Source organism: Pithys albifrons, chromosome 2 (genome assembly GCF_047495875.1).
Source record: "Pithys albifrons albifrons isolate INPA30051 chromosome 2, PitAlb_v1, whole genome shotgun sequence".
NCBI classification, from domain to species: domain Eukaryota; kingdom Metazoa; phylum Chordata; class Aves; order Passeriformes; family Thamnophilidae; genus Pithys; species Pithys albifrons.
Window position 1 is genome coordinate 100,789,667 of NC_092459.1, and position 23,733 is coordinate 100,813,399.

The 23,733-nt window shown below is 43.1% G+C and overlaps 1 protein-coding gene across 1 annotated transcript; it reads left to right on the top strand.

Moving 5' to 3' along the window:
• The first annotated feature begins 1,580 nt into the window (after window positions 1-1,580).
• On the top strand, window positions 1,581-23,248 carry CAPN14 (calpain 14). Its single transcript, XM_071581955.1, has 20 exons — window positions 1,581-1,686; window positions 2,991-3,109; window positions 3,708-3,844; window positions 4,983-5,157; window positions 5,855-5,920; window positions 7,198-7,283; window positions 8,525-8,599; window positions 9,226-9,389; window positions 10,085-10,250; window positions 12,002-12,008; window positions 12,522-12,730; window positions 13,260-13,296; window positions 14,149-14,211; window positions 15,818-15,875; window positions 17,599-17,663; window positions 18,055-18,123; window positions 18,240-18,318; window positions 19,570-19,686; window positions 20,349-20,404; window positions 20,655-23,248. Exons 1-20 carry the CDS (start codon window positions 1,581-1,583, stop codon window positions 20,679-20,681), a joined length of 1,881 nt encoding a protein of 626 aa, XP_071438056.1. The 3' UTR covers window positions 20,682-23,248.
• The last annotated feature ends 485 nt before the right edge of the window (window positions 23,249-23,733 follow it).

A 23,733-nucleotide genomic window follows, 5' to 3' on the forward strand; every position in this document is an offset into this window, starting at 1 on the left:
TTGCTGGGCTGTCTTTTTTTCCCTGCTTAACTGTTTAGTCTATTGCACTTTAAGCAGTCTTTACCCAGTTCCCAAGGCTGAGCTTTTACCACAACTAGTAACTGACAATCAGTCAGTGAGTTGGTTTTAGTTTTGGGGCTTTGTTTTCTACCTCTACTCACATTTCCAAGGCCTTTGCTTGTATCCCATGCTTAAACTGAACTTCATAACAAGAGACACCCCTTTGCAAGGTCACAGAGCAAGTTCTCATAACAAATGAATAGATAACAAGTTTAAGAGGCCTGGCAGAGCTAGATAAGGCCTGTTACTGGCAATGGCAGTTCTGTTCTTACTGAGCCACTGAGCAGCGTATTGACAACCAGATCTTCCTGAAAGCAATGTAAAAATTACATGAGAATTTCAGAACCCCTGAATCCTTGTATTACTGTCTCCATAAGGGAATTCTGCCAGGTAATAGCAGATAGCATCTCCAAGCTAAGTCATTTTCTAGCTGTCATATATTGTCAGATTTAAACAATTTCTTAGAAGAGTTGAGTTTCTGCAAAACTCATACAACTCGCCGGGAAAGTAGAGGCATCTTTCTAAAGCAAGCAGGAGAGCTTGGGCAGCCCTTGTTCTTAGATTTTCATACATAATTTGGTCTTGCAGATGGTTTGTGTTAAGTCAGAATCTGCAGGTGGTGGAAGAGTGCAATCCTCAGGGGCCTGAGCTGGGTTGTGCTGGGCTCAGGGAGCTATATCAGCATAGAGGGATTTATCGAGGAAAAGTCACCATGAATCCTGGCTTCTATAAAGCCCTTCAGGTGTCACTCCATCCCACCAATATTGGAAATGACTTGAAACCTCTTCTGTCTCTCAGTCCACTGCTCTGCTGCTCTGCTGCGATTCTTGGGGTGTCCTGTGTAGGGTCAGGAGATGGACTTCATAATCCTGATGGGTCCCTTCCAACTCAGCATATTCTATGACTCTATGATTCTAAAACTGCCTTGAGAAGAAGGCTGCCATTTACTCTGGATGCCAAACTTGTCAGAACAAAAGTTCTCTTGAGTATGGATGCTGTGCATCCTTTAGTCCCTGTGCTGCAGAGATGTTGCTGAGATTCTGCTGTTCACCCTGCAGGCTTGTAGCTTGCTGCATCTATGACTGATGGCCTGCAAACTGAACACCCAAATTCAGCAAGGTCAGGGCTTGGGGTCTAATTACTGTAACTGCTTTCTGAGAGGTTTCTGTTTCTTTGCTACTGCCTATAGGGGAAGCCAACAGTGTGAAACTTAGCTTGAGCAATTTCTGGGTCATTTGAGTGAAATGTAAGTTTGACACTTAAGTTATTAATTTAACCCCAGAGGCACATGTGAAAGGAAAAAAATAACATTATTTCTGTCTGAACAATTATTTGAAGACCTGCTTTTGTCACAGCAACAGGAATTTCTGTAGCAGCCATCAGTCTAAGCCCAAGTGTCAGTCAAATTATGGAGATATCAGTCAGGTTAGCTGAAAGTTTGAACTGTTATGCTCTGCTCTTTTGGCTGAAACTTGCATGGAGGAGCAGGACTGGCAGTTTTGGGGAGTTGTCTTCTCAGTATGGTGTTCATGGAAACACATGGCAATGCATTTGAGCACCAGGGACTTATTCTGGAGACCAAACTCCATGTGGATCGAGCACAAATGTGTGCCCAGGCGCTGTCAGGTTAGCCACAGTACATCACACTAGATTTATGCCTGAACCAGAACAATGTCTCCTATACAAAGGGACTATAAGTATTTTAAAAGCTTCAAATGGGTAGAGGGAATGTTTTGTATCATGTAGCTACAAGGTTTTACATCCTAGACTGGGAACTCATTGGATTTCCCATCTTATGATATTGCAGCTCTGCACACAGAAAATCCTTGACTTTTAAGATAAACCAGCTCATGTTACTGACTTGGCTCTACTTTTTTACTATTTCCCTTCTTCTTTTTTTTTTTTTTTTTTTTTGTGTGTGTGTGTGTGTGTGCTTTCCAGGCTTTGCACAAAAGTCCAGTATTTTATCCTGCAAACAGAAAGCAACTTGATCTCTGCCAAGGATTGGTGGGTAAGAAAACTCCTTTGTATAGATACCTAAGTATTCTTATACAAGATAACATTTTGCTTGAAAGTTTGGTTGTATAAAACTTGGCATAGAAATAGAAGGTGTCCACCTCCTCTCTTCACTTGCGTGGTGTGGATGAAGCAATTAAGATGGGATAGGTTCAGTAAACAAATCTGGCAAGCTTTGAGGTGGGATTTGAGGCATGAGAGGTGTCTCCACAAGCTGAAATCACCACTCTCTGTTGTGTCTGTGCATACTAACAGGAAGTGATCCTGTGCTGTTACTGGCCTGTGGTTTTGCTGCTTGACAATTGAACAGAGACCACAGAAGCAGGATTTTTGCTGTCTTTGTACCTTATACTTAGTGTTAGTGTGTTCTCCTTGCAGCCTCGCAGTTAGAAAATAAATTGTATGCCCATGTTGCCTAAAGTAAAAGGATTTATTATCACCTGCAAAAGAGGTAGAGGTGGGATGAAATTACTTTTTAAGTGCTTTATGTCCTTAAAACATAAGTACTGTTTTGCATGTGAGATCCACTGGAAGCTATTTTTCTTTTCTGAAAAGCTAATGTTTTCAAAGAAAATTGGACATTTTTTAAAATAGTGTTCCTTTATAGAGAACAGAAAAAACCCCACACAGTATCAGTAAAAACCAGAATGTTTCCTTTGAGTTATTGCTTGCTAAATTTCCCGTTTAACCAAATAGTATCCAAATGAAAAGATCATGAGAGAACCATAGTAATCCAATCATGGGTTGGTTAAGTAAAGCACACATCTGGATTGCCTAATTTTCTGTGTGTGATTTGTTATAATTGTAAAGACATCAGCACAGCAGCTCTTCTCTAGGATCTTGGTGGTGTTCCTGAACTTGGCTGACAGGTCCTGCTTTTCAGCCAACTCATATGTTCGTTTGTCTTGGCGCAGAGAACTGCTGGTTCCTGGCGGCCCTGGAAGCCCTGACATTCCACCAGGACATCTTGGCTGCAGTTGTGCCACAAAACCAGAGCTTTGAGAGGAAATATGCTGGCATTTTCCACTTCCGGGTAAAGCTGCTCCCCCAGATTGCAGGGGATCTCCAGAAACCCTCTGCTATGTTTTGTGTCACACCCTTAGATAATTTGTACATGGTTCCCCCGTGGCCAGGGGCAAGTGGCCAGAGGGTATCCCGGCCTGGAGAGCAGCCCATCACCACTCCCACAAAGCAGTGCAGGCAGTGAATCAAGTGCAAGTCCGTCTGAGGATACACCTCCCCTTGGCCCTTCTCTCCAGCTGTGCCCTACCCATACTTTAACCCAGACAAAACCCTTTCTTCAGAGTGGCAACAGTTAGCAGACCTAAGCAGATCTGCTCCAATCTTCTACCCCTTTTCCCACCTCTTGGTGCAACTCTGCTACCCTGCAATTAGGAATTCCTTCCCCAGAAGTCCAGCTGGGGCTAATTTCCCCACTTATTCTGTGTACACCTGATACACGCTTTGTCTTCTCCTCTGGCTGGGTAAGGCTGAGGAGCTGGCTCTGTCATACATCCCGCTGACCCACAGCAGCTCGCTCAGGGCCCACAGCTGGACTATCCTGCCTTTCCTGTTGTTTCAAGGGGAGGTCCCTTCTAAGGAAACATCAGCTCATTCCTTTCCCCTGACAGTTCTGGCACTTCGGTGAATGGGTGGACGTGGTGGTTGATGATCGCCTGCCGGTGAACGAGGCGGGGGAGCTGCTCTTTGTTTCCTCAGTCTATAAGAACGTGTTCTGGGGAGCCCTTCTGGAGAAGGCATATGCTAAGTAAGTGACTCATTTCAAATTATGCAAATAGTTTCTAAAATATGTTGGTTAGTGCCTACGCAGTTTGTTCTTGTTTACAAATGCATCTCCTAAGCCTTGCTATATTTGGAGTGTAATAAATGGTTCTAATCTTTCTATTATTACACAGTAAAAGCTGCCATTGCAGTAGCTGTTATCAATCAAGGCTGTTGAGTTTAAATCCAAGGGTTTAGGTGTAAAAACAGACCTGTTGGGGGGGTTGTGCTCTTAGTGTTATTGCTGTGTGCAGTGTATTGTCTAGGCTGGTGCCTTCCTTGTAAATACCACAGAGGAGTGGAAGGCCACAGATAGGGATTTTCAAAGGTGAATGATTTCTGATGCCTCCTTTGATGTATTATCAACATGAGAAACCTCCAAGGATTTTCATTTTGGAGGTCTGCTGAAGAATTGTACTTCATTTTGGTAGAAGGTCCTGCTCTCATTTCCCCAAAGCTGAGACATGTAACAAGTCACATGTCATGGTGAGAACAGTGGCTTCTCTCCAGGGTGTTTTGACTGCAATGCTGTACTCTGGTGGTAATATCAGCACTAAGAAGAAAGCAATAAGGCATAACTGATGGAGGGTTTTGTTAATATTGGGCTGAAGTAATCTCTGCAGACCAGGAAAAAAATCCTAGTTAACACTGATAGAAAGATCACAGTAAAGGTGAGAAAGTTCAGTGTTTTCCTTTGGTGTTAGCATTAGAACAAAAAGACTGGATAAAGTTGCACTGCAATGATAAAGAAAATCAGATTGGAGACTGAGCTTTCAAGACAGTGTGCCTCTCAAGGTACTAAATCTTAGATACAGCACAGTGTCTGGTGATAAATCCAGGCAACATTCGCTAAGGCAGAGTTATCAAAGAAGTTGTGACGGGCATGTTCTCATTACAGTGCAGTGAGGGATAACAATGAGTGAAGAGTTTCTTTTAGACAGTCTTGGAGGCAATTTTCTCGATTCTCCTCTTCCTAAATGCCAAAGATTCCTCTAAATTAAAGATGAGCTACAGCCTTCGTTTTACTTTTTGCACAATTTTTTTTATGTTTTCATTGTCACACTGTCCTCAACCTGTGATCTGTGACTATAACCCAAAGAATATATTGATATAATTTTTGCTAGACTTTACGGCTCCTATGAAGATCTGCAGATTGGGCAAGTTTCAGAAGCCTTGGTGGATTTTACAGGAGGTGTTAATACAAGGATCAAGCTTGCAGAAGCTCCTCCTGATCTGTGGGATATCCTGACAAGAGCCACCTACAGCAGATCTCTCATGGGCTGTCAGACACACTCAGGGGTGAGACTTGGAGTGATATCAAATGGCTTTACAGCAAAAAGCCTTTTCAGACCTGTTTCCTGCTGGTCAGCTAGTCATTGCGGCTGAAAAAGTATCAAAGCTGCCATATGTGACTTTCTGTAGAAGTCATATTCTTAATGTTAAACTTTGTACGTGGCTTGTTTCCCTGCTATCTCAGCTCCCTGTTTTTACGTTTAGGGCATATCTACCAAAGATTTTCTGTTAAATAAAGTCCTACTGCATTTTCCAGTTTTTGTTAAGTAAATTTCCCATTTTTACAGGTGGTGCAGTGAGGCACAGACACACATGGAATAAAGTTAGAGTGCTGTGTAGTTCAGAACATAAATTCAAATCTTGGCTTCCAAGCCTTATGCTAACACTTCAGCTGTTGGGAAACTTTAATATTCTGAAAATTAAAACCTAACCTGGATTTTTTGGAAGTGAGGTGGTCTAGCCAAATATTCAGAGTTTAGGAAGGGACCTTCCCAATCAACATTTCAATTCAAAGAATAGTGCAAAATGTGGCTCTTAGGATCCTCAATTTATTTGTTTAATTTTCAGTTCAAACCATTCTCCATTTGATTTGAGAGTCACTGCTGACACAGGTACAGGTCTCTAGTATTGGTATGAGCCTGCTGTGTAAGTAGTGGTAGAATAAAACATTTATTTTCCTTCTGTTTCTCTTTCTTGTATACAGACAACAAAGGTCCTGAAGAATGGGCTTGTTGCTGGCCATGCCTACACAGTAACTGGTATTAGAAAGGTAAAACTAGCCCTAATGTCCTGGGTCCAGGGTTATTTGGATATCAGAGGTTCAACCATTAATCAGAGCAACTATGGCATCTCCTGCCCAATACTCTTTTCTTAGTCCAAGGCTAAAAGAGGCTGTGTGCTTTAAGATTCTGTTTTGAGTGTATCCATTTATATCAAGGCCTTGATATAAAGGACAATGGTTATGGATCAGCATATCTCTAAGGGTGGGAATGACTCACAGGGCTCTGCTGAGACCATCACCTAGAAATGCATCTTAGCTGTTAAAGACAAAAGAACTGGACTTTGGGGCTGCTGGGAGGATGTGCTGAAACTTGGGATGTGCTTTTTACTTGGAATAAAAAGTCTTCCTCTGAAGTCAAAGGAGAGGCCATAGAGAAGTAAAGATGCAAGGGCCAAAATATGAAAGACTGCAATTGGAAACATGAGTCAGTGGTGGAGTGAGGCAACCAAACTGGGTCCCTGTGCAGAGTGTGCAGGTAGAACGCACTGATCTGCAGGAGCTTTCTCCTCCTGGGTTGGTGGATGACTGTCTTGTCCAGCCTCAAAAGCAGGTTGACAAGGATGGCAAAGGACTTGGTAGGGCTTTGGATGTGTTGGTGAAACCATGCTCAGTATCTCTAGCAAGAAATACTGGGAAAGTTGGAAGAAATACTATGAGTCAGGTGATGTACATCTGGGTCTCCCACAGGAGGAGCAGGAAGGTTTTAGGTACAGAGTTTACCAATGATGGGTCTGCCAGCCTGGCTCCTCTGATGGGATGAAGAGCCAGGCAGCATTAAGAGACTGACCAAGCATGTGGAAACAATGTGAAGGCAGCTGTTCCACTGCGTGCTGCCAACAAAGTCTCTGGTGGGCCTGGCTCCCTCTCCTCCCACCATGGCATCCCAGCTCAGGAGGCACTGACCTGTGTGGTCACTCATGGGGAACCGCATTGTGCTGTGCCATTGCACTGTGGTAGCACTTGGCTTTCACAGCAGTACAGTTTTGCCCCCACATGAGTACAAAATGAGCAGATGTTGGAAAGGAAGAATTTACAGTCAAACCTCTACTTAAGGAATCTGTAGTGTCTCTGGTATCACTTTAGAATGCAAGATCAAGGATATTAATCTCTTTGTTGCCAGCATGCTGATTTGCATATTCATAATTTTTATCATCATACTTGCTGGCATCTATGAGAACAAAGTCTTTGTTAATATCTGACATAGTACAATGATTTAAACCAGATGAGAACTCCTGAGACCTTGGTAAGCACAATGTTTTCTGCAGGTGACCTGTCAATATGGACCTGAAAACCTAGTGAGACTGAGAAATCCGTGGGGGAAGATTGAATGGAAAGGAGACTGGAGTGACAGGTGAGTTTAAAAAGGGAAAGGTGTGGCACTGAGTGGGAGGAAAGGTTTAGTGGAGGAAAGATGCTGCCATCTTCAGGCATGAATTAATACAGAGAGCAGCGTTAAGGTAACAGTTGCTTGCAAAGACCTTCTGGTGTCAAAGCAATGACTCAGATTTGTATGTCTCCAACAGACAGCGCTTACATAGTTGGGCTCACTTCACACACACAGCATCAACAAGATCAGTTGTCCTTCTCCATTCACTGAACACCACAGGAAACATAATATGAACATCAGATGCTGACCAAGTTGCTGTGATCTGAATGCCATGTAAAGTGACAGTTGTGCAGGAGGCTCTAAACAAACAGCATGTTTCAGGACACACAGTCATTTATCATGGGAGGGCCTGTGCAAAATCCTCCACAGGCTGAAAAGTATTGGAGTTTGGTGGCTGTGAAGGAGTCCTCTGTTCTGGCTGTTTGGGGAAATATAGTTGGGTATGAGATCAGACAAAGCAACTAATGAGGCAAATGGGCCCTATGTTTGCAGCTGTTTTTTTTTTTTTTAATTGAGATCCACGAAAGGCAGTGGTTTGCATCTAGACCACAGGCAACTGTAAACTTGTGTCCATATCCTCTTTGAAGTGAAGCTTGTCTCTTACTTCCAAGCTTCACTTCACTCTCTGCACAGACTGCTGAGGCTCAGGGGGTAGAAAGGAGGAAAGAGTACAGAGGTTATTTGGAATGTGAGTGACTTTCACCTTGTCTGCAGAGCAGTAACTTCTCTGATGCGTGCCTGTCACATAATGACAACACACCAGCTGTTCTGTTGAAGAGCATAATGAGCAGCATACTGTAGGCCTGCCTTTGAATTGACTCCCAGCTGCCTCTTCCGCTGTCCTAGTCATTCATTCATTATGCCAAACACTCTTCCTATTATGTCTCCTTTGACAGAAAATTAACCAACAAAGCAGGTCTAGATTTTTATATTTTAAGCACTTGGAAGCTGCATGTTCAAGTGAATGGACTGGCTGATGGAAATAGAGCATTTCTGGCTTCTGCTGGAGCCATTTATCAATATCTCCTGGGACCCAGAGTGGTCATGGGGAGCCTCCCATGGCATAGGAGCCTCTCTGTAGCAGCAGGATAAACATGGAGATATGTGGGGACAGGTACTTGGCTACTTTTTATAGAGGAAAACTATGTATTCTGCCTTGAATTTGAAGACACATTTGGTTAGTCACCTTGTGTTATTCCCCTTAGCTCTTACAAGTGGGAGCTGCTGAGCCCAAAGGAGAAGATTTTGCTGAGGAAAAATAAGGAAGATGGAGAATTCTGGTAATGGCAGTCTTGCCTCTCCCTTCTCCTCCAGTAGCTCTGGGGCTACACCTGGAGATAAAACACCACCATGCCACTTAGGCTGAGGCACCGGTGATTCGCTTCATACCAGTCCATGCTTGCTCCCCTCTGCCTGATTCTGTGAGAAGCAGTGTCTGCGCTGACACGGATGCGCTGGGATTCACTGATAGAAGTGAGGGAGAAGTAGGACATCGCCAAGGCTGCTGAAAACAAAGAGCAACTTTCAGCAGCTGTTTTCCTGCCTTTTATTTTTAACATAGCTTTCGGAATCTCATGCTTGCCTGATGTTTGTCCGTGGTTTCTCCATAGCTTTTGCCACGAGGTGGCAATGTTGCCGCCCTTGTAATTTCACTGCATTCCCTTTGATGGCAGTTTTATTTCTCTGTGCTGCTATCCTTTACTGAAGTTTGAGTCGTGCATTTGCTACTCCTAGATGCTGCTGTTGGAGCAGACGCTCTCTTCTTTACTGCCTAATAAAATATGAGCATTACCATATGTAATGCAGAATGGTGCAGCTTCGAAGTTCCCTGCCCCCTTTTCTTTTTATGAGCCATATGGACTAAACTAAACTGCTGACAAGATGTCTCTTGGCACTCTTTTCCCAGGATGTCTTTGCAAGATTTTAAGATTCATTTTGTAGATCTGATGATCTGTAAACTAACTCCAGACCTGATGAGCAAGGAAGATGGGAAAAAGTGGATGTATTCCCTGAAGAGTGGGAGATGGGTTAAAGGAAGTACAGCAGGAGGAAGTCTGGGATTCTGTAATGGTGAGGAGTGCTCTTTTGGATGACTGACTTTTGGATGCTCTGTTGACTCACTTACTAGCACTTTATACTTCTCAACATAAATTTGACAACAGAAATATGTGCTTCCTGCGTAAGCCTCCACAAAACAGAACATCAGAAATAAGCAGCTGAAGGACTTTGACTGGCTTTTGCTATCACAGAAAATGCATCACTCGCAAACATTGGGCAGTGGGTTGATTATAGCATGAAATGAGCTGCAGAATCACAAGATCAATTGCCAACACTGTTCTGCTTTAGGGCATTAAACTTGTCTGTTAAAATTTGCATCCTCAGCACCTCCAGGGAATGGTATTTTAAGTAAAGTGAATGGGAAACACAGATGCTCAGCCCCTCTGGAAGCAGAGCAGGTGGGTTCTGAAGTCAGCCAGCCTATATACCAGAGGTATTAGAGAAATAATGATATATGTATAAACAAAATGAGCTTTCAGTTGCATGTAAGTGGAAATACACTTCCTTATTCCTAGGTCTTTCTCCTGTCTTAGATAATAGCTGTGCTGCTAAACTTGTGAACTGCACCCTAAAATCAAATTCCTGTGTGGTCTGAAGGTATAGAGAACCTGCAACCTATCCAGTCCAATGGTAGGCATCATGTGGGAAGCGGGCAATCAATTATGTGAGGGAAAATGACATCAAAATATTTTTCTTGTTTTGCTTAGGCAACTTTTGGATGAACCCTCAGTACTGGCTGAATGTTTTACCTGTTGAAGACAGTAAGAAAAGCCTGAATTCATGCAATGTAGTTATATCCCTGATGCAGAAACACAGCAGCAAACACCGGAACCGAGCTCCTCACCTTTTCATTGGATTTTTACTCTACAAGGTGTGAAGAATTGCTCTGCTTTTCTTGCTTTCATCAAGTAGGAAAACTTCCAGACCCTGTAAATTGTAGTGCTTTGCAGACCAAGAGCTCCATTGTGCGCGCGGTGGTCTGTGCTCTTTCCTTCTGCCTGTGCCCAGTCTCCTCACGTCAGAGCCAGGCTCCCTCGGGCTCTGTGCCCCACTTGCTGCCTCTCCAGCATGCTGTGTGTCACCCTGAAGAGCAGTGAGAAATGCCTTTTGCTACAAAGTACATTGGGCTTTGTTTTGCTGTCTCTGAGTATGTGCAACAGCTGGGAGAGAGTGCCAGGAGTGCCCTCACTTTGGGTCAGGAAGAGCACAGCCCTCAGGTTATTTCCAAACGTGGTAAATTGTGCTGAAGAAGTGTCCCTAATATGACATGGCAGCTGTCTGTGTGTGCATACGACTAGTTCCCTGTCTATCCAGGGCTAAGTGGATATCCCCTCAATTCTCTGCTAACCCTAGTGCCTTGAGAGCCACTCTCCTCCCTTGAACAAAGCCACAGCTTGTTGCTGCTGTGAGTTTGCAGTTACAGTGAGGTGACTGTGGGGAAGGGTTTTCAGATGGAGTAGCTGAGGTTTCTGAAGGCAAAGATCCAGCTGGACATATGTACCTGCCCTGCTTCCCACAGATGACATGGCTATGTTCTGTGAGACCCAGAGCTCCCTGTCTGACAGTTGCTCTGTTTCTTTTCTTCCTGCAGGTGGGCCTACAGGTGAGTCCCTTGTCACCACTGCTGACTGTTTGCTGGGGGACCTAGGCTGGTACAGCTCTTGAGACAACACTGAAGGTGGTGTATTTGCCTTTGTTCCTTGGCTGACAATGAGTATTTGAGTTCAGTGATGCACCACAGCAAGGCACTATTAATGCAGAGCACTGTCTCTAGTGAAAAGTAGCTGTATCAGGAGGGCTCAGGACTCTTAAAAGGGGCATTAATTGTTCAGCTTCTCTACTGGTTCTTCAAAGGTATTAGAAGAGGCATCAGTGTTAACAGAAAAAGTTTTAGCTCCTTTTGTCTTCTATCTTCCACTCTGTTACTACTTAAATGAAAATTTGGGCTGGCAAAGAGCTGGTTTGGGTGTATGGTTAGGACAGCACAATTGTGTTCCTAGTTACTGTATTTCCAGCATGGTAACTATGAGGTAAGGTGCCATTCCTTCCTGACTTAAATATTTTATTCACTATCAAGGTTACAGGTAAGGTAAACTTCCTGGCAGAGGGAGTGTGAGTGTGGCCCTAGGACATTGCTCTGCCACACCTGAGTGGGAATGGTGGCAGCCAGGACTTTAATTTCAGGTTTGTAGTGCTTGCCAAGATCAATAGAGAGATGGCAAGCCAAGAACACCTAAGATATTGGAACTACTGTCAACAAAGTATTGACTGGAATATAAAAACTTTGAATTTAACATAAGGGGCACGAGGAGGAGTAACCCTGAACCCTTCAGAAGAAAGATTGCTCTATTAGTAAGAAAAATACTGGCAAAGGAAGAGGAATAGCATTTCCCCATGAGGCTGCAGAGTGAAATGGCTAAATGTTTTGAGGAACAGCCAAGATCAGAAGGTGACAGTGGTTTTAGCTAGCAGGATTATTTATTTGGCTTGTGCACTGGGCACTCACTGGCATAAAAAATGAGTTCCATGTTGCCTGGATCAACATTTTATCCATCCTCCTGTTGCAGAAAAGTGCCTGCAAAGCAAAGACTGTCAGACAGGTGAAGTGCTCTTGTATGAGTCAGGGCTAGGGCTTGGGTTGTGCCTGCAGTATGCTCAGATCACAAGTGCTCTAAAATCCTCTGTGACCAGATCCCTGGCACAAAGGACAATCTGGGGACAAAGAGTGTGGCCCCTATGGATAGGATGGGTGTTCTAGCTTGTGAAGAGCAGTGTCTAGAGCAGTTCCTGCCTGCAGTTATTTTCTGCCAGTATGGAAAAAACTTTTGCAGTAGCCCTTTGACAGGAATAGCTTCTCCTCCCCACTCCTCACTGCTGATCCTTACAAGTAGTTTTATATTGTTGATAAGTTGCAGGAATCCCAGTTCTTTGTCATATAAGCATTGGGTAGGTGTGCTGCATAAGTGAGAACTATCATGTTCTGGCAGGAGACTGAGTCCTTTGGTGTCTGTTAACCTGCTTGTGCTGTAAAACAATGTGAGGTGTGAGGGTAGGCTGCCTATGTCATGCCTGTGAATCCTCCACCTGCCTTTTGTCCATTTGTTCAGCTGATGCAGAACATGTCTCTTACCTTTCTTCCTTAAGCAGTACCAGGAAAGCAACAGAAAGCTGCCCCCAGCTTTCTTCACCCGACATCAGCCTGTGAACAAGCACCAGGTTTTCCTTGATGAGCGGGAAGTGACTCATGACTTCCATCTGGAGCCTTGTGTCTATGTGATTGTCCCATCCACCCTGGAGCCTCAGCAGGAGTCTGAATTTGTCCTGCGGGTCTTCTCCAGGAAGCATGTTCTTCGGTGAGATGCTGTGCCCCTCTCCCAACACCTAATTCTCTGGGGTAGTCTGGTCTTTCTAGTCTAATGGGAGTAGCATAAAGACTTTACAAAAAGCAGTACAATCTTTTTTGAAGAGGCTGGCTGCGTGTTTCTCCCACTTTAGGATTCTCAGTGGCTGAAGCACTGCTTTTGGCCTTAGTGTTTTGAAAAGTGTTGAGCTGGGTCCCAAAAACTCTTGCAGTGTGGTCATGTTTGAGACTGTGAGAAGGACAAGAGCTTCTAATGCATCATTAATTTGCCAGGAGACCCTGCTGGCAATGCTAGGACAGTTGTTCGTGCATAACAGTGCTTTGAATGTTTCAAATGCTGACAGCCCTTGGGAAGCTGTATGGACACGAGGCCTTCCCTTACTGCAGCTGTAACACCAGAGAATAAAACAACCTGCAAAAGCAGGTTGGGGCCCCATCTTGGGATGGGAGATGCCACCTGTGGTGAGACAAATGCACAACTCTGGGGTATCTCCTTAACATGTCTGCTTTTGCATCTTCAGGGAAATGGGCGGGAACACCAGTTTCACCCTCTCTAAGGTGAGTAGGTGTGAGAGGAGTGGGAGATCTGTGGTTCAGTCTTCAGCTCTGAATGTTGGATTTTACTGTTGCTCTGCTCTAGGAACAGGATGAATGAGAATGTCAGCATTTGTGTTTCAGAACTTTTGAAAGCATGGCTTGGGTTTACAGCCAGAATCCTTTGGGCCATGAAGACAGGTGCAGTCCAATGTGGGGAACAGACAAATCTTTAGACACTGTAGTTGGTTGCCTTTCTGCAAACATCTTTTAGTGACACCATCTTACTGGTTCTGCAGTCTTTCCATTCATGGCTTTTAGGAGACTCATGGTCCATTCTTACATTTCTGCCTGTCCCTTTCACAGCCTCAAAGTTTTGAAGACACTATGGGACCCGAGCAGTACTATTCCCATGCAGGGACCTGTAGGTTATTTTCAAAATAGCTGAGCTCAGTGGCAGTGCATGCATGTCTGCAGCTTGTACCAGGGAGTTTATAGCATAGTCTGTTCCCCTGGCATAAACAGGGCCTTTCCTGCTTTCCTCTCCTCTGTTGTGCTGGATAAAGGAGGACAGAGACCCTTCTCTCTCTTCTTGGCACAGAGTGAGCCCCATCCTTTGTTGTTGCATAGCTTGGGGCAGGGTGGGGGGGAATATTTCTCCCCACTGAGTGTTATCTTTCTTTCCAAGAAATAGCATTTCTGTGGTGTGGTGAGCTTTCTTAGCAGTGGGCTGTGTTAATGATGTAGCATTGATTGTGGCGGGGAGAAGGTGGAAGGGCAGGGAATGGAGTGCAGTTCTGGAAAAGCATCTTCAATAACTTGGATGACGATATTTTTCTTCTTCAAGTTAATGTGGTTTTTTTTAATACCTTAAAGGAAATTGTTGATAGATATGAAGGCAAGATTTGGGAGGATTTCTTCACAAAGCATTTTGAACAGGTAGGTGCTTGCATGAGCTGCCATAGTAAACTCCTCCACAGCTATTATGTAGCTCTGTGAAAGAGCATGTGGATGCTTAAGGGAGGTCTGGATGTAGAAATACAGGGAACAGAGAAGGATCATGGAGAAGAGATTGGGCTGTGTGTACAGTGATGACTCCATGCAGCAAATCTGACTGTGAAGCTTAGTGATATGACAGCACCGAGATAGGCAGACTTCCCTACACAACAGGGTGTGAATGCCTGGAACTTAATGGCACAGGACATTGTAGATGTGACAGTATGAAGATACTCAAAAGTTATTAGCAAACTGATGGGCAGAAAGTCTGTAAACAGATATTAAAGGACTAGGCAGGAATGTACCCTTTCCAGCAGGTGTGGGTGCCAGGGAAACAGCAGAATGGACTGCAGAAGCTGACCAGGCTCACGTGCTCTGCCTAAACATTAATTCCTATTGCCTGTACTGGGGGCAAAGTGGTGAGCTGTGTGAATCCATCCTGTCCTTTAGGGTGTTCTTACATTCTTTTGGAAAGTCACCTATTAGAGAACACCCCTGAAATATTGACACTTGTCTCATACATACTTCATCACAAGTTGGATGGCAACTAACTTGCTTTGAGAGGTGAAGTGGGTATCGGGTATCCCCTCGCTTCCTTTTCCCCCTAATTTTCTGAGTGAAATATGGTCTTTACTGAGAATGATTCTTTTTGGAGGTCTCTCTGGCCTGATTTGAGATGGAATTGACCATCAGGGATCCCATTAACTGTGGTGAAGGTTGCAAGTGTTTCACCTTTCAAAAAAGGTCATAACATTTATTTAGCTTCATAGCCTGTATTTAGCAAAACAATTTTACAAAAAAAAAGTGCATTTTAATAGGAATATTTTGAAGGAAGCTGTTACTAAAAACAAGTAATGCTTTTACTTTTTGCCACTTTTTTAAGATTTTGGTTTTGAGAATGATGTGGCTTTCAGATGTGCTAGAAATTGCCACATACTGTGAGGTGTTGGTCCTTCGCTGTCAGGAGGTCCAAGTACAGAGGTAGGCATTACTGCCATTTCTGAAGGCATTACCCTGTCAGGTCTCAATGATCTGAAAACAGGCTTTTATTTCTGAAGAGTGACATTTAAAAAACCCTCCAAACAAACCATTGTCACAGCTTCTAAAAAACCTGTAAACTTCAGTATGACAAGAAGGAGGGGGAATCTTTGCTTTGAAAAGTTTGGGGAGAAGTATTCTAAAGTTTCCATCTTTTTTTGTCTGTAACTGATAAAAGGAAAATATGTGAAGCAGGTCTCTTGACAGTGTGCTTGATGGGACAGATGGCACCAAGGTCAAAAGGTTAATGGTCTGGATCCTCACTTGGTGTAAATCTGCACTACTGCATTGATCTGTGTGGAGCCCTGAGAACTTACCCCAGAGCAGACTGCAGCTCTTGCAGGCTGTGAATTTTGTCATACTAAAAGGGAGCCTTTTCTATTGATTTTCACAGTGGCTGGAGAGAGGCCAGACAAGCAAAGAATAAAGATGGGACATGCTGTGAAAACAAACGTAGGGGAAAAGTGATTTAATACTTAAAAAAAAATTAAAATTCTCTTTCATATCACAGAATCCTGAAATAAATGCTGTTCAGCTCCAGAAGATCTTGAATAATATATCTTGGAGAAGTAAGTGCTGAAAAATCATGTTTATGTAAAATAAAGCATCTCAGAGAAAAGCCTTAGCTTCTATATCTATTACTTGCATTCTGGGAAGAGAAACTGGCTTGAATCTGACTGAACTGATTCTTCTAATGCCATGTTAGATTTCCAGAGCAAAAGAATTTGCTGGGGTATGAATCAACATGGCAGAAATTTCAGAAGTGAAGATAATCTAGTTTGAATTTCAACAACTGAAATAATAAGAATGGAGAAAAAGTATGGATGCAGACTCTTAGTTTGACCTCCAAACCCAGCTAGACTTCAGCCTTGATTCTGAAACTGAAATCTCATTTCATCCTGTGCCACTGCCAGACTTGGCAGCACCACTGCCAGAAGGTGTGGAAAGCCTGGTCTGTAAGCATTTATATGGCAGAAGAGGGTCTTATCTTTGCCTTCATGTGCCTGTTTCATGCCTGCTATTCCTATTTACTCTTCCCTGCAATGCATGCATAGGGCTGTTCCTTGCTCTGTTTGTGTTTGGGAGACAGGATGAGGTGCAGGTGGCCTGTGTAACCTACACTGGTGACACCCAGGTGAGCTTATGAGGACTGTGGCATCCACGCTGTCAGGGGCAACCCAGAGCACTCCACAACCTCGTAATTTAGTCTCTGGTTATAAATGACAGGACCTGAATGACAAAAGCAGCAAGGTATTGCAGTGGCTGTTTTCTCTGAACAATGACAATGTTGAATCCAGATTTCCTTCCCAGTTTTTTCACTGGTAACAACCGATGTGCAACACAGAAAATACTCCATCCAGCCATTACAGGCAGGAAAGAATATGAAAAAAGACTGATGTGATGCCTTTTTCACTTAAGCTGAAGTTGACATTGCTCTTTTCTATGAAGGTGGACATGGATAACTCTTTGGTCTTTTTGAAGTGACTGACAAGGCACTGTCTTACCTATGACAGGACTATGTTGAACAGGAAGTGTTTATTTTTCATAAGTGATTGATTTTAAGACAAAGATTTAAAAAACTTTACAGTACTTGATTTATATTTACTAAACAGGGCTATTACAAGATTAAAATTATTGAAACATCTTGACTTTCTGCAGAGCAGAGATTGGTGAGTTATGATTCTGTCCCTCACTCAGTGGAAGGCTACAGACCATCTATAATCATGAATTGCAGCAAAATTAGAGCCTATTTCTGTTATTCTTCATATAACTTATGTGTGAACCAGAAATGCTAAGCTTTGCTACAGCATCATGTTTGCAGCAATGCCTGTACTTTTAATTACATTAACAGAACCGGCAGTGTGTCAGTGAAAGGCAGGAAGAGAGAGATGCTTAGTACAAGAGTTCCAATTAATCTGCAGCACTGTTCCCCAAAGCTCTTCAGGTCAAGTGACTTTGCTCAAGGTCATGCAGTAAATTCTGTTTGGGATTAGAGCTTTGTATGTCCTTTTCCTTCCATTTTCTCTAATAGCTGGAGATAGTGCACCATATTTCATTCTGTATTACATGCCTGCGGGGAGCTCATATTGGATTTTCTGAGACGAGTAGAATCCATCCTGTTGCCTCATATTTTTGTCATCATCAATGATACATCTTCTCAAGTGGGTGTAAGGTTTCACAAAGGCTTTGGGATCCGAACCCTCTCAAATGAGAGGGAATTTTGCAAGAGTCCATTTTTTTCTGAGAGATATTCAATGACTCCTCAAAACAATTTTTTTTCCCTCTCTCCAGATTTCCAGAGTTTTCACCTGAATTTCAGTTTGGATTCCTGCCAGGGTATCTTGGCACTCTTGGATGTATCCTTGTCAGGAGTGATACTTTGACTCATATAATACTCCACTGGAGCATTATTTCTTAGGGCAGACTGGGTGTTACTGTGATTTTTTTACCACCAGGACATGGCCCTGCTTACTGAACTTCTCACCTTCCATAATAACAGTTCACCTGTGACAGAATGCAGTTGGTTTGGGAAATCAGCAGGCAGGTTTCCATTGACCTTGTTGAGGGGAGGATCAAGCCTATAGATAGGCACATGGGCTAAGAAATCATTATCCTCGTATTATAATTGTGGGAATGTTAGAGTGGCTATAAGTTTTGGGGTTTGTTGGTTTGGATTTTTTTTTTAATATGTAATGAGTAGTGCCTAAAGTTTAATTGAGATGTTTTGACCTTAATTCCCCCATTAAGCTGAATGCCACTGGCACACTGAGTATCCAGGAATTCAGAGTCCTGTGGAAAAGGCTGCTTTTCTATTTGGTATATCAGTAATTTCCATGGCCATTTGCAGTATCTCTCTGCTCACAATCCCTTTGGTGTTATCTGTTGTTTTTTGGGTGGTTTATTCTGTTTAAAAATACTTCCTCACCCCCCAGGAAGTTTTCCAGAAAGGAGACATTAGCAGATCAGGAAAGCTTGACCTTGTGGAACTGCATGCAGCTGTACAGGAGACAGGTAAGCTTATAGCACAGTTTCACAAGTCTCATCCTTTTCCTCACAAAAGCTGGAAAAAGCCTAGGGCTGAGGAACATCTTCATAAATGTAGGTAGAGCCTGGGAGAAGTGGGAAACGTCATAGGCTGTATGATCTTGGCCATCTCTTTTTCCTTCTTTAGCTGGGTAAACACATCTGAAAATTATTTTGCCGTGGGATGTGCTACTCAGTCTTTGCCCCAGTGTGCTCTTGTACTGATAGTTGTCTGAATCAGAAGTGTCTGCCTATTTTAGACACAGTTTTAAAATCTGCTCCTGTTCATTGCTAATTGAATTTTAAAAGACTATGTGGGGTTGTGCAGATACATGCAGGAAGCCAGATCTAGCTCATACTAAATTGCTGCCCCTGCTGAAGACGACAGCCCAGGAACCAGCCAGATCTAGCTCATACTAAATTGCTGCCCCTGCTGAAGACGACAGCCCAGGAACCAAAGCTGGAAGTGCAGGACTTGCACAGAGACTGTACTGGTGCCAGACTTCACTAATACAATGCTTGAAGCTTGACCTAGAAATGGAAGACAATACATATGGGTCCAAATACTGGACCAAGCTCTGTTACTATTACTGGGCATTATGTGGGGGCTGATACTCAGTCTTGTAGCTTCTTTACATATTTGCAGCTTAAATATCATTCTTCTTTTTGATGCATGTTCATCCAGTTCATCTGAGTCAGTGGAAGCACAGTGAGAAAACCAGGCAGACCTCTGCTAAAGCAAAATAAAATCCCAGGCCATGAACAGAAAATGCTTTTATTCCTTGCAAATGCTGCTTCTGCTTGACATTGGAACTGATGCTTTCTGTATGAGCTTCCTCTGGATTTTCTTCTTCATCTCGTTTCCTACCCCCTTGGGCAGTATTGCTCTTAAACCCAGTTGCTGCTCTTACACTCATATCTCATGAGCAAAGGAGGCCCATGTGTATTTTATTCCAACTTTGTCAGGACTGTGAGTACAGGAATTCAGACCTGAACCCTTTTACATTTGAAGGAAGTATCTCCATGTTTTTCTCTCATTTGGGCTGACTCATGTGTGAGTGTCTTAAAAGAGGCTTGAGAGACCAAGGTGCTGGAGGAGGGCTGAAGACCACTCAGCTGTGCATGGTCATGGCTGTGTGTGCACCCATAGCTGTGCACATTCAGCTGTGTACAGCTGGTAATTGCCATCTCATTCTGTTGTCACTTTTGATTTTCTTTTTTTTTTTCTATTTTATGAAGGCATCTCACTCAGCAATGAAGTCTGTAATTTGATGGCAATCAGATATGGTGACCCTGACTTACAGATCAGCTTTGAGAGCTTTGTTTGCTTCATGCTTCGAGTGGAGATCATGGGAGGTGAGGTTGGCGTTGCGTGTCCAGCCAGGCAAGCTGGGCTGCCAGCTAAGCCTTGGCACCTCTGATGCTGCTCCAGCTGGCAGTGGCAAGGTCAAAACTAGTAGAACTGGATTTCTGAATAAACTAAGAACGACCAATTTAAAGCAAGGGACAGCTATAGAGGAAATCAAGTTTTCTCTCTTTACCTTTCAACCCGACCCTTTTTACAGACATCCAGGCTGTACATATCAGAGTGATTTAGCTCCTTACAGGTTTGCACCCACCTTCTGTAGGAGGAGGTAGGCAAATTACGGATGAAGAATACTTATTTTTCATTAAGTAGACAGCCTTGAAATATAGCACCTCAAGGAAGAAGAGAGCTTTGGAATATATCTTTGATGCGCTGTGGTTGTGATAAGATAGCTGATATTCAGTTTGTGGGCTCATACTGTAGACACTTTGCACAGCTCAAAATTGTAGTGGATGAGGTTGGGACCCCTGCATTTTGAGGTTTCATAGATGGGTGGGCAGACAGTAACATGCCTGACTTTATTCAGCTGCTCCCAGTGTTCCAGCCTTCAGCCTGAAGCTATATTCCAGTGACAGAACAGAGAAGACAGTGTCTTTGCTCATGGTGATCTCTTGCCTATCACATTAATGCTCCTCATTTACTTCTTTTGCAGAGGCCTTTCGCAACTTAACACAAGATGGCAAAGGGATATATCTCCGGGAATCTGAGGTAAACCCTGTTTCCTGACTGTCAAATGCAGGCTCCTGTGTTGCACATGGCACTGCATGTTTTGTTGTGTAGCATTAAAAAAAGGTAACTTTAACTGACCACTTACAGGGTAGGTTAGAAACAACAAGGAGCTTCAGGCTTTGTTATGACTTCTGCTTCTCCAATGCCCCATAGTCCAGTCCAGGTATGAATATGGTAGAGCTCTCATGGGGATGGATTATTTCAACCCACTTTCCACATTATTTTACAGTGGATGATGATGACACTTTACTCTTGAAGCAACACTGTAGAGGACAGGAGAACCAGACCTGTACCAGGATGAGGAAGGCGGCCTTGCTTCAACATTCTGTGCACTCTGGACTGTCTGGGATCAGTTCTTCAATTTACCTCATATGAAAAGTCTTCCTCTCAAGCAGACTTGACCTAATAACCACAGACTTGATGAAGTTTTGCTACTTAATGTATTTATTTTGAGTCCTATTTCACTTCAGACAGCCCTTCATAGAAGAGACTGCTGGATGCCAACCACTACAAGTGCACAGTGTCACGCCATGGAGCATCGTGGCTGAGTTGTTGGGGTCACCTGCTTCATGCTGATGTCACGCTACTGTTGTTATAGGCATACATTGTGATAGTGCTTGGGAATAGGGCTCTTGAGCCTGGAAGAGAAATGGCCCCTACCCTGAGTTTGTCATCTAATAGAGGAAATCCCAGCTCTGTAGCTGCTGCCCATGGTGGAGAACAGGACTCTATGTGCTTGTGGGGAAGAAGGGATGGGGACTCACTAAATAAGCACTCTTCACTAGCCCTGACTTGAAAAGATGATTTGCAAATGTTCAAACCATCTCTTTTGCTTTTATAAGTCAACATAGACTTATTGAAGTGAACCTAAGTTGATTCAACCAAGAGATGAGCTGGGCCTCAAGCTGTTTGTTGTGTGATGATTGCATACTTATTTCAGAAAGACAGTGGGTTTTCTTTGCAGATTGAAAAGTATGGCACAGTGAAAAGTAAACTGATCCCATATTGGTTTTAAGTCACTGGAGATTGGCAGGGAATGGGTTTCTCAGTATGATGATACAGGAGCTGACTGGTAAAACATTTGGATATTTGTCAGCTACTTTTTATGAAGGATGAGAGAGACAGTGTGTATGTGTGTGTACTTTTAAACAATACAGGCAAATGTAGGTTGAAGCTAATTAGTGAAAACTGGGTGCGTAGCTGTGAACAGCATTACAGAAAATGTTATAAGTGGGACTATTCACATCTAATCTGTGAGTGAGTTACTTGATGCATCTATTTGTAGGATACTTTTTCACCTTCTTACCATTCATTTATTTGGTCTGGAAATTTCTAAGCTAAGTGCCTGTTACAGATTGATGCTTTGATTTTTTTTCTTTTTTTTTTTTTTTTCAATCCTGCAGACAGCCCAATTTTTCCAATGCACAGCCTAGTCTGGGCACTGAACAAAACTCAGCTCCAGTGGGAATGAACATACAATGAAAGACCATGCTCTAATGCCTTTCTAGGAAGGAGTTGTATTAAGCTTGCATAGGCAGCCTTCCCTCTAGGTTTTTGTGGCTTTTTAGGTGCTTAATCTCATAAATATCCTTTTAGAGTGCATGTGAGATTCAGGAATGAGGTGGACTGTGGATAAGAAAGTAGACATCAGCAAAGGACCGAGTTCCAGTATGCAGTGCTTACCACTGCATTGATGCCTGTGCAACAGCACAAGCATATTTAGAGAGGAGCCCCATCATGTTTAAGTGTTCCCAGTCAGGAGACATTAAACAGTAAAAACAACAGCATGCACTTTATTCCCCAGAACAGTCTGTTTCTAAACAGTATCATTTTCATACTGGTTTTATGAGAAAACTGTTAGAACCAGATAAATAGATAGCTGTGTTGTTATTTGTTCATTACAGATGATGTATCGATTATCATCTATTTTGAGTGACTTGATGTGGTGTCACTGGGGCCACTGAAGTCACAGATCTGTGAAGCAAAGCAGGTTAGAGGGAGCAGGGACATCCAGGACCCCTCGAGCAGCAGTGTCACAGAGCTGCTGTCCTGCTGTGCTCCCGAAGAGGCTCCGTCAGCAGCTCCCCTCGCAAAGCACGTGCCCTCTCCCAAATGCCATGCCTCTGTTTCCTTTTGTGACTCACAGCTGAACATGATGGTACAAACTAAATTACCCTGATTTAATTTGCACTCAACTCAGCAGGGGATGTTATAAACACTGATTTACTGTGTGCAGGAGCAGCAATGGAAGAACCGAAAAGGTTGATTGAGAGAGTGTGGGTACCACTTTTCCAGCGCTCTCTGAAAAGGATGGTAGTCCTTGGCATCCATGGGGATAGCCAGCGGGATCTGTGTGAGTCCAGAGTGTTCTCAGCAGTGCTCTGTTGGACATGGACATGATGGGATGGGAATCTGTTGATCCCAACTGGGTTTGTTGCACAATGTGTATAATCAGCTGAGCAAGAGTCATTTAAGGCTAGGAGTATGTTGGATGTAGCTCTACCATGGGCTTTGTGCAAAACTGTGGTGCAGGACACCCAGTTTCAAATTCCAGTTCACTTTAAAGTTGTATATATTGTTTTTTCTATCAGATTTTGTACTTATTTACTTCACACCTCTTTAATGCAGAGCAATGTAATTGCAGGGGGATTATTTTGCTATTGATTACTTGATCCAGAAAAGAAACAGAATTCATCCATGCCATGAATCACTAAGCATTTGCAGCAATAAACTTTATTGAGCCATGTGACTTGCTGTTACAGAATTGTAAAGAATGCTTTACTGGAATGATTATACCAAACTATGTACAATTCAAACTGAATTATCTGGCTCACAATAAAATGTTTTTGGCAAGGGCACCTACTCGGACACTGTGAGGCTTTTATATTGCTAACAGAATAATGTTTTCTGGGCAATTCTGAAGATATATTACTCCTCATTTACAATGTGCATTGTGGAAAAATGGTCTAAAATGCTGCTGAAGGATGCATTTGTTCATAACCACGGCATTTATAGAGATGCTGAGCTTTGCAGTGGGTGGTATTGCTCTAGTAGCAATGAAAGAAAAGTGAGACTGTGGCTTGAGACTAGCATTGTTAATAAAAGTTCTTTTTGGAGAAGACAGGTGCAAGAATAGAAAATAATGTCCAGATTGGTAAGAGTAGCTGGATGTGAGATATAGTGTAACAATAAGGCTGAGATGAAATTGAAAGGAACTAATCAACACTTTGCAAACAAAATATTTACCTGAGCTTATTGCTGCAAGATACACACATAGAACTGGAAGTATTTCATGTTTCCTGGATATA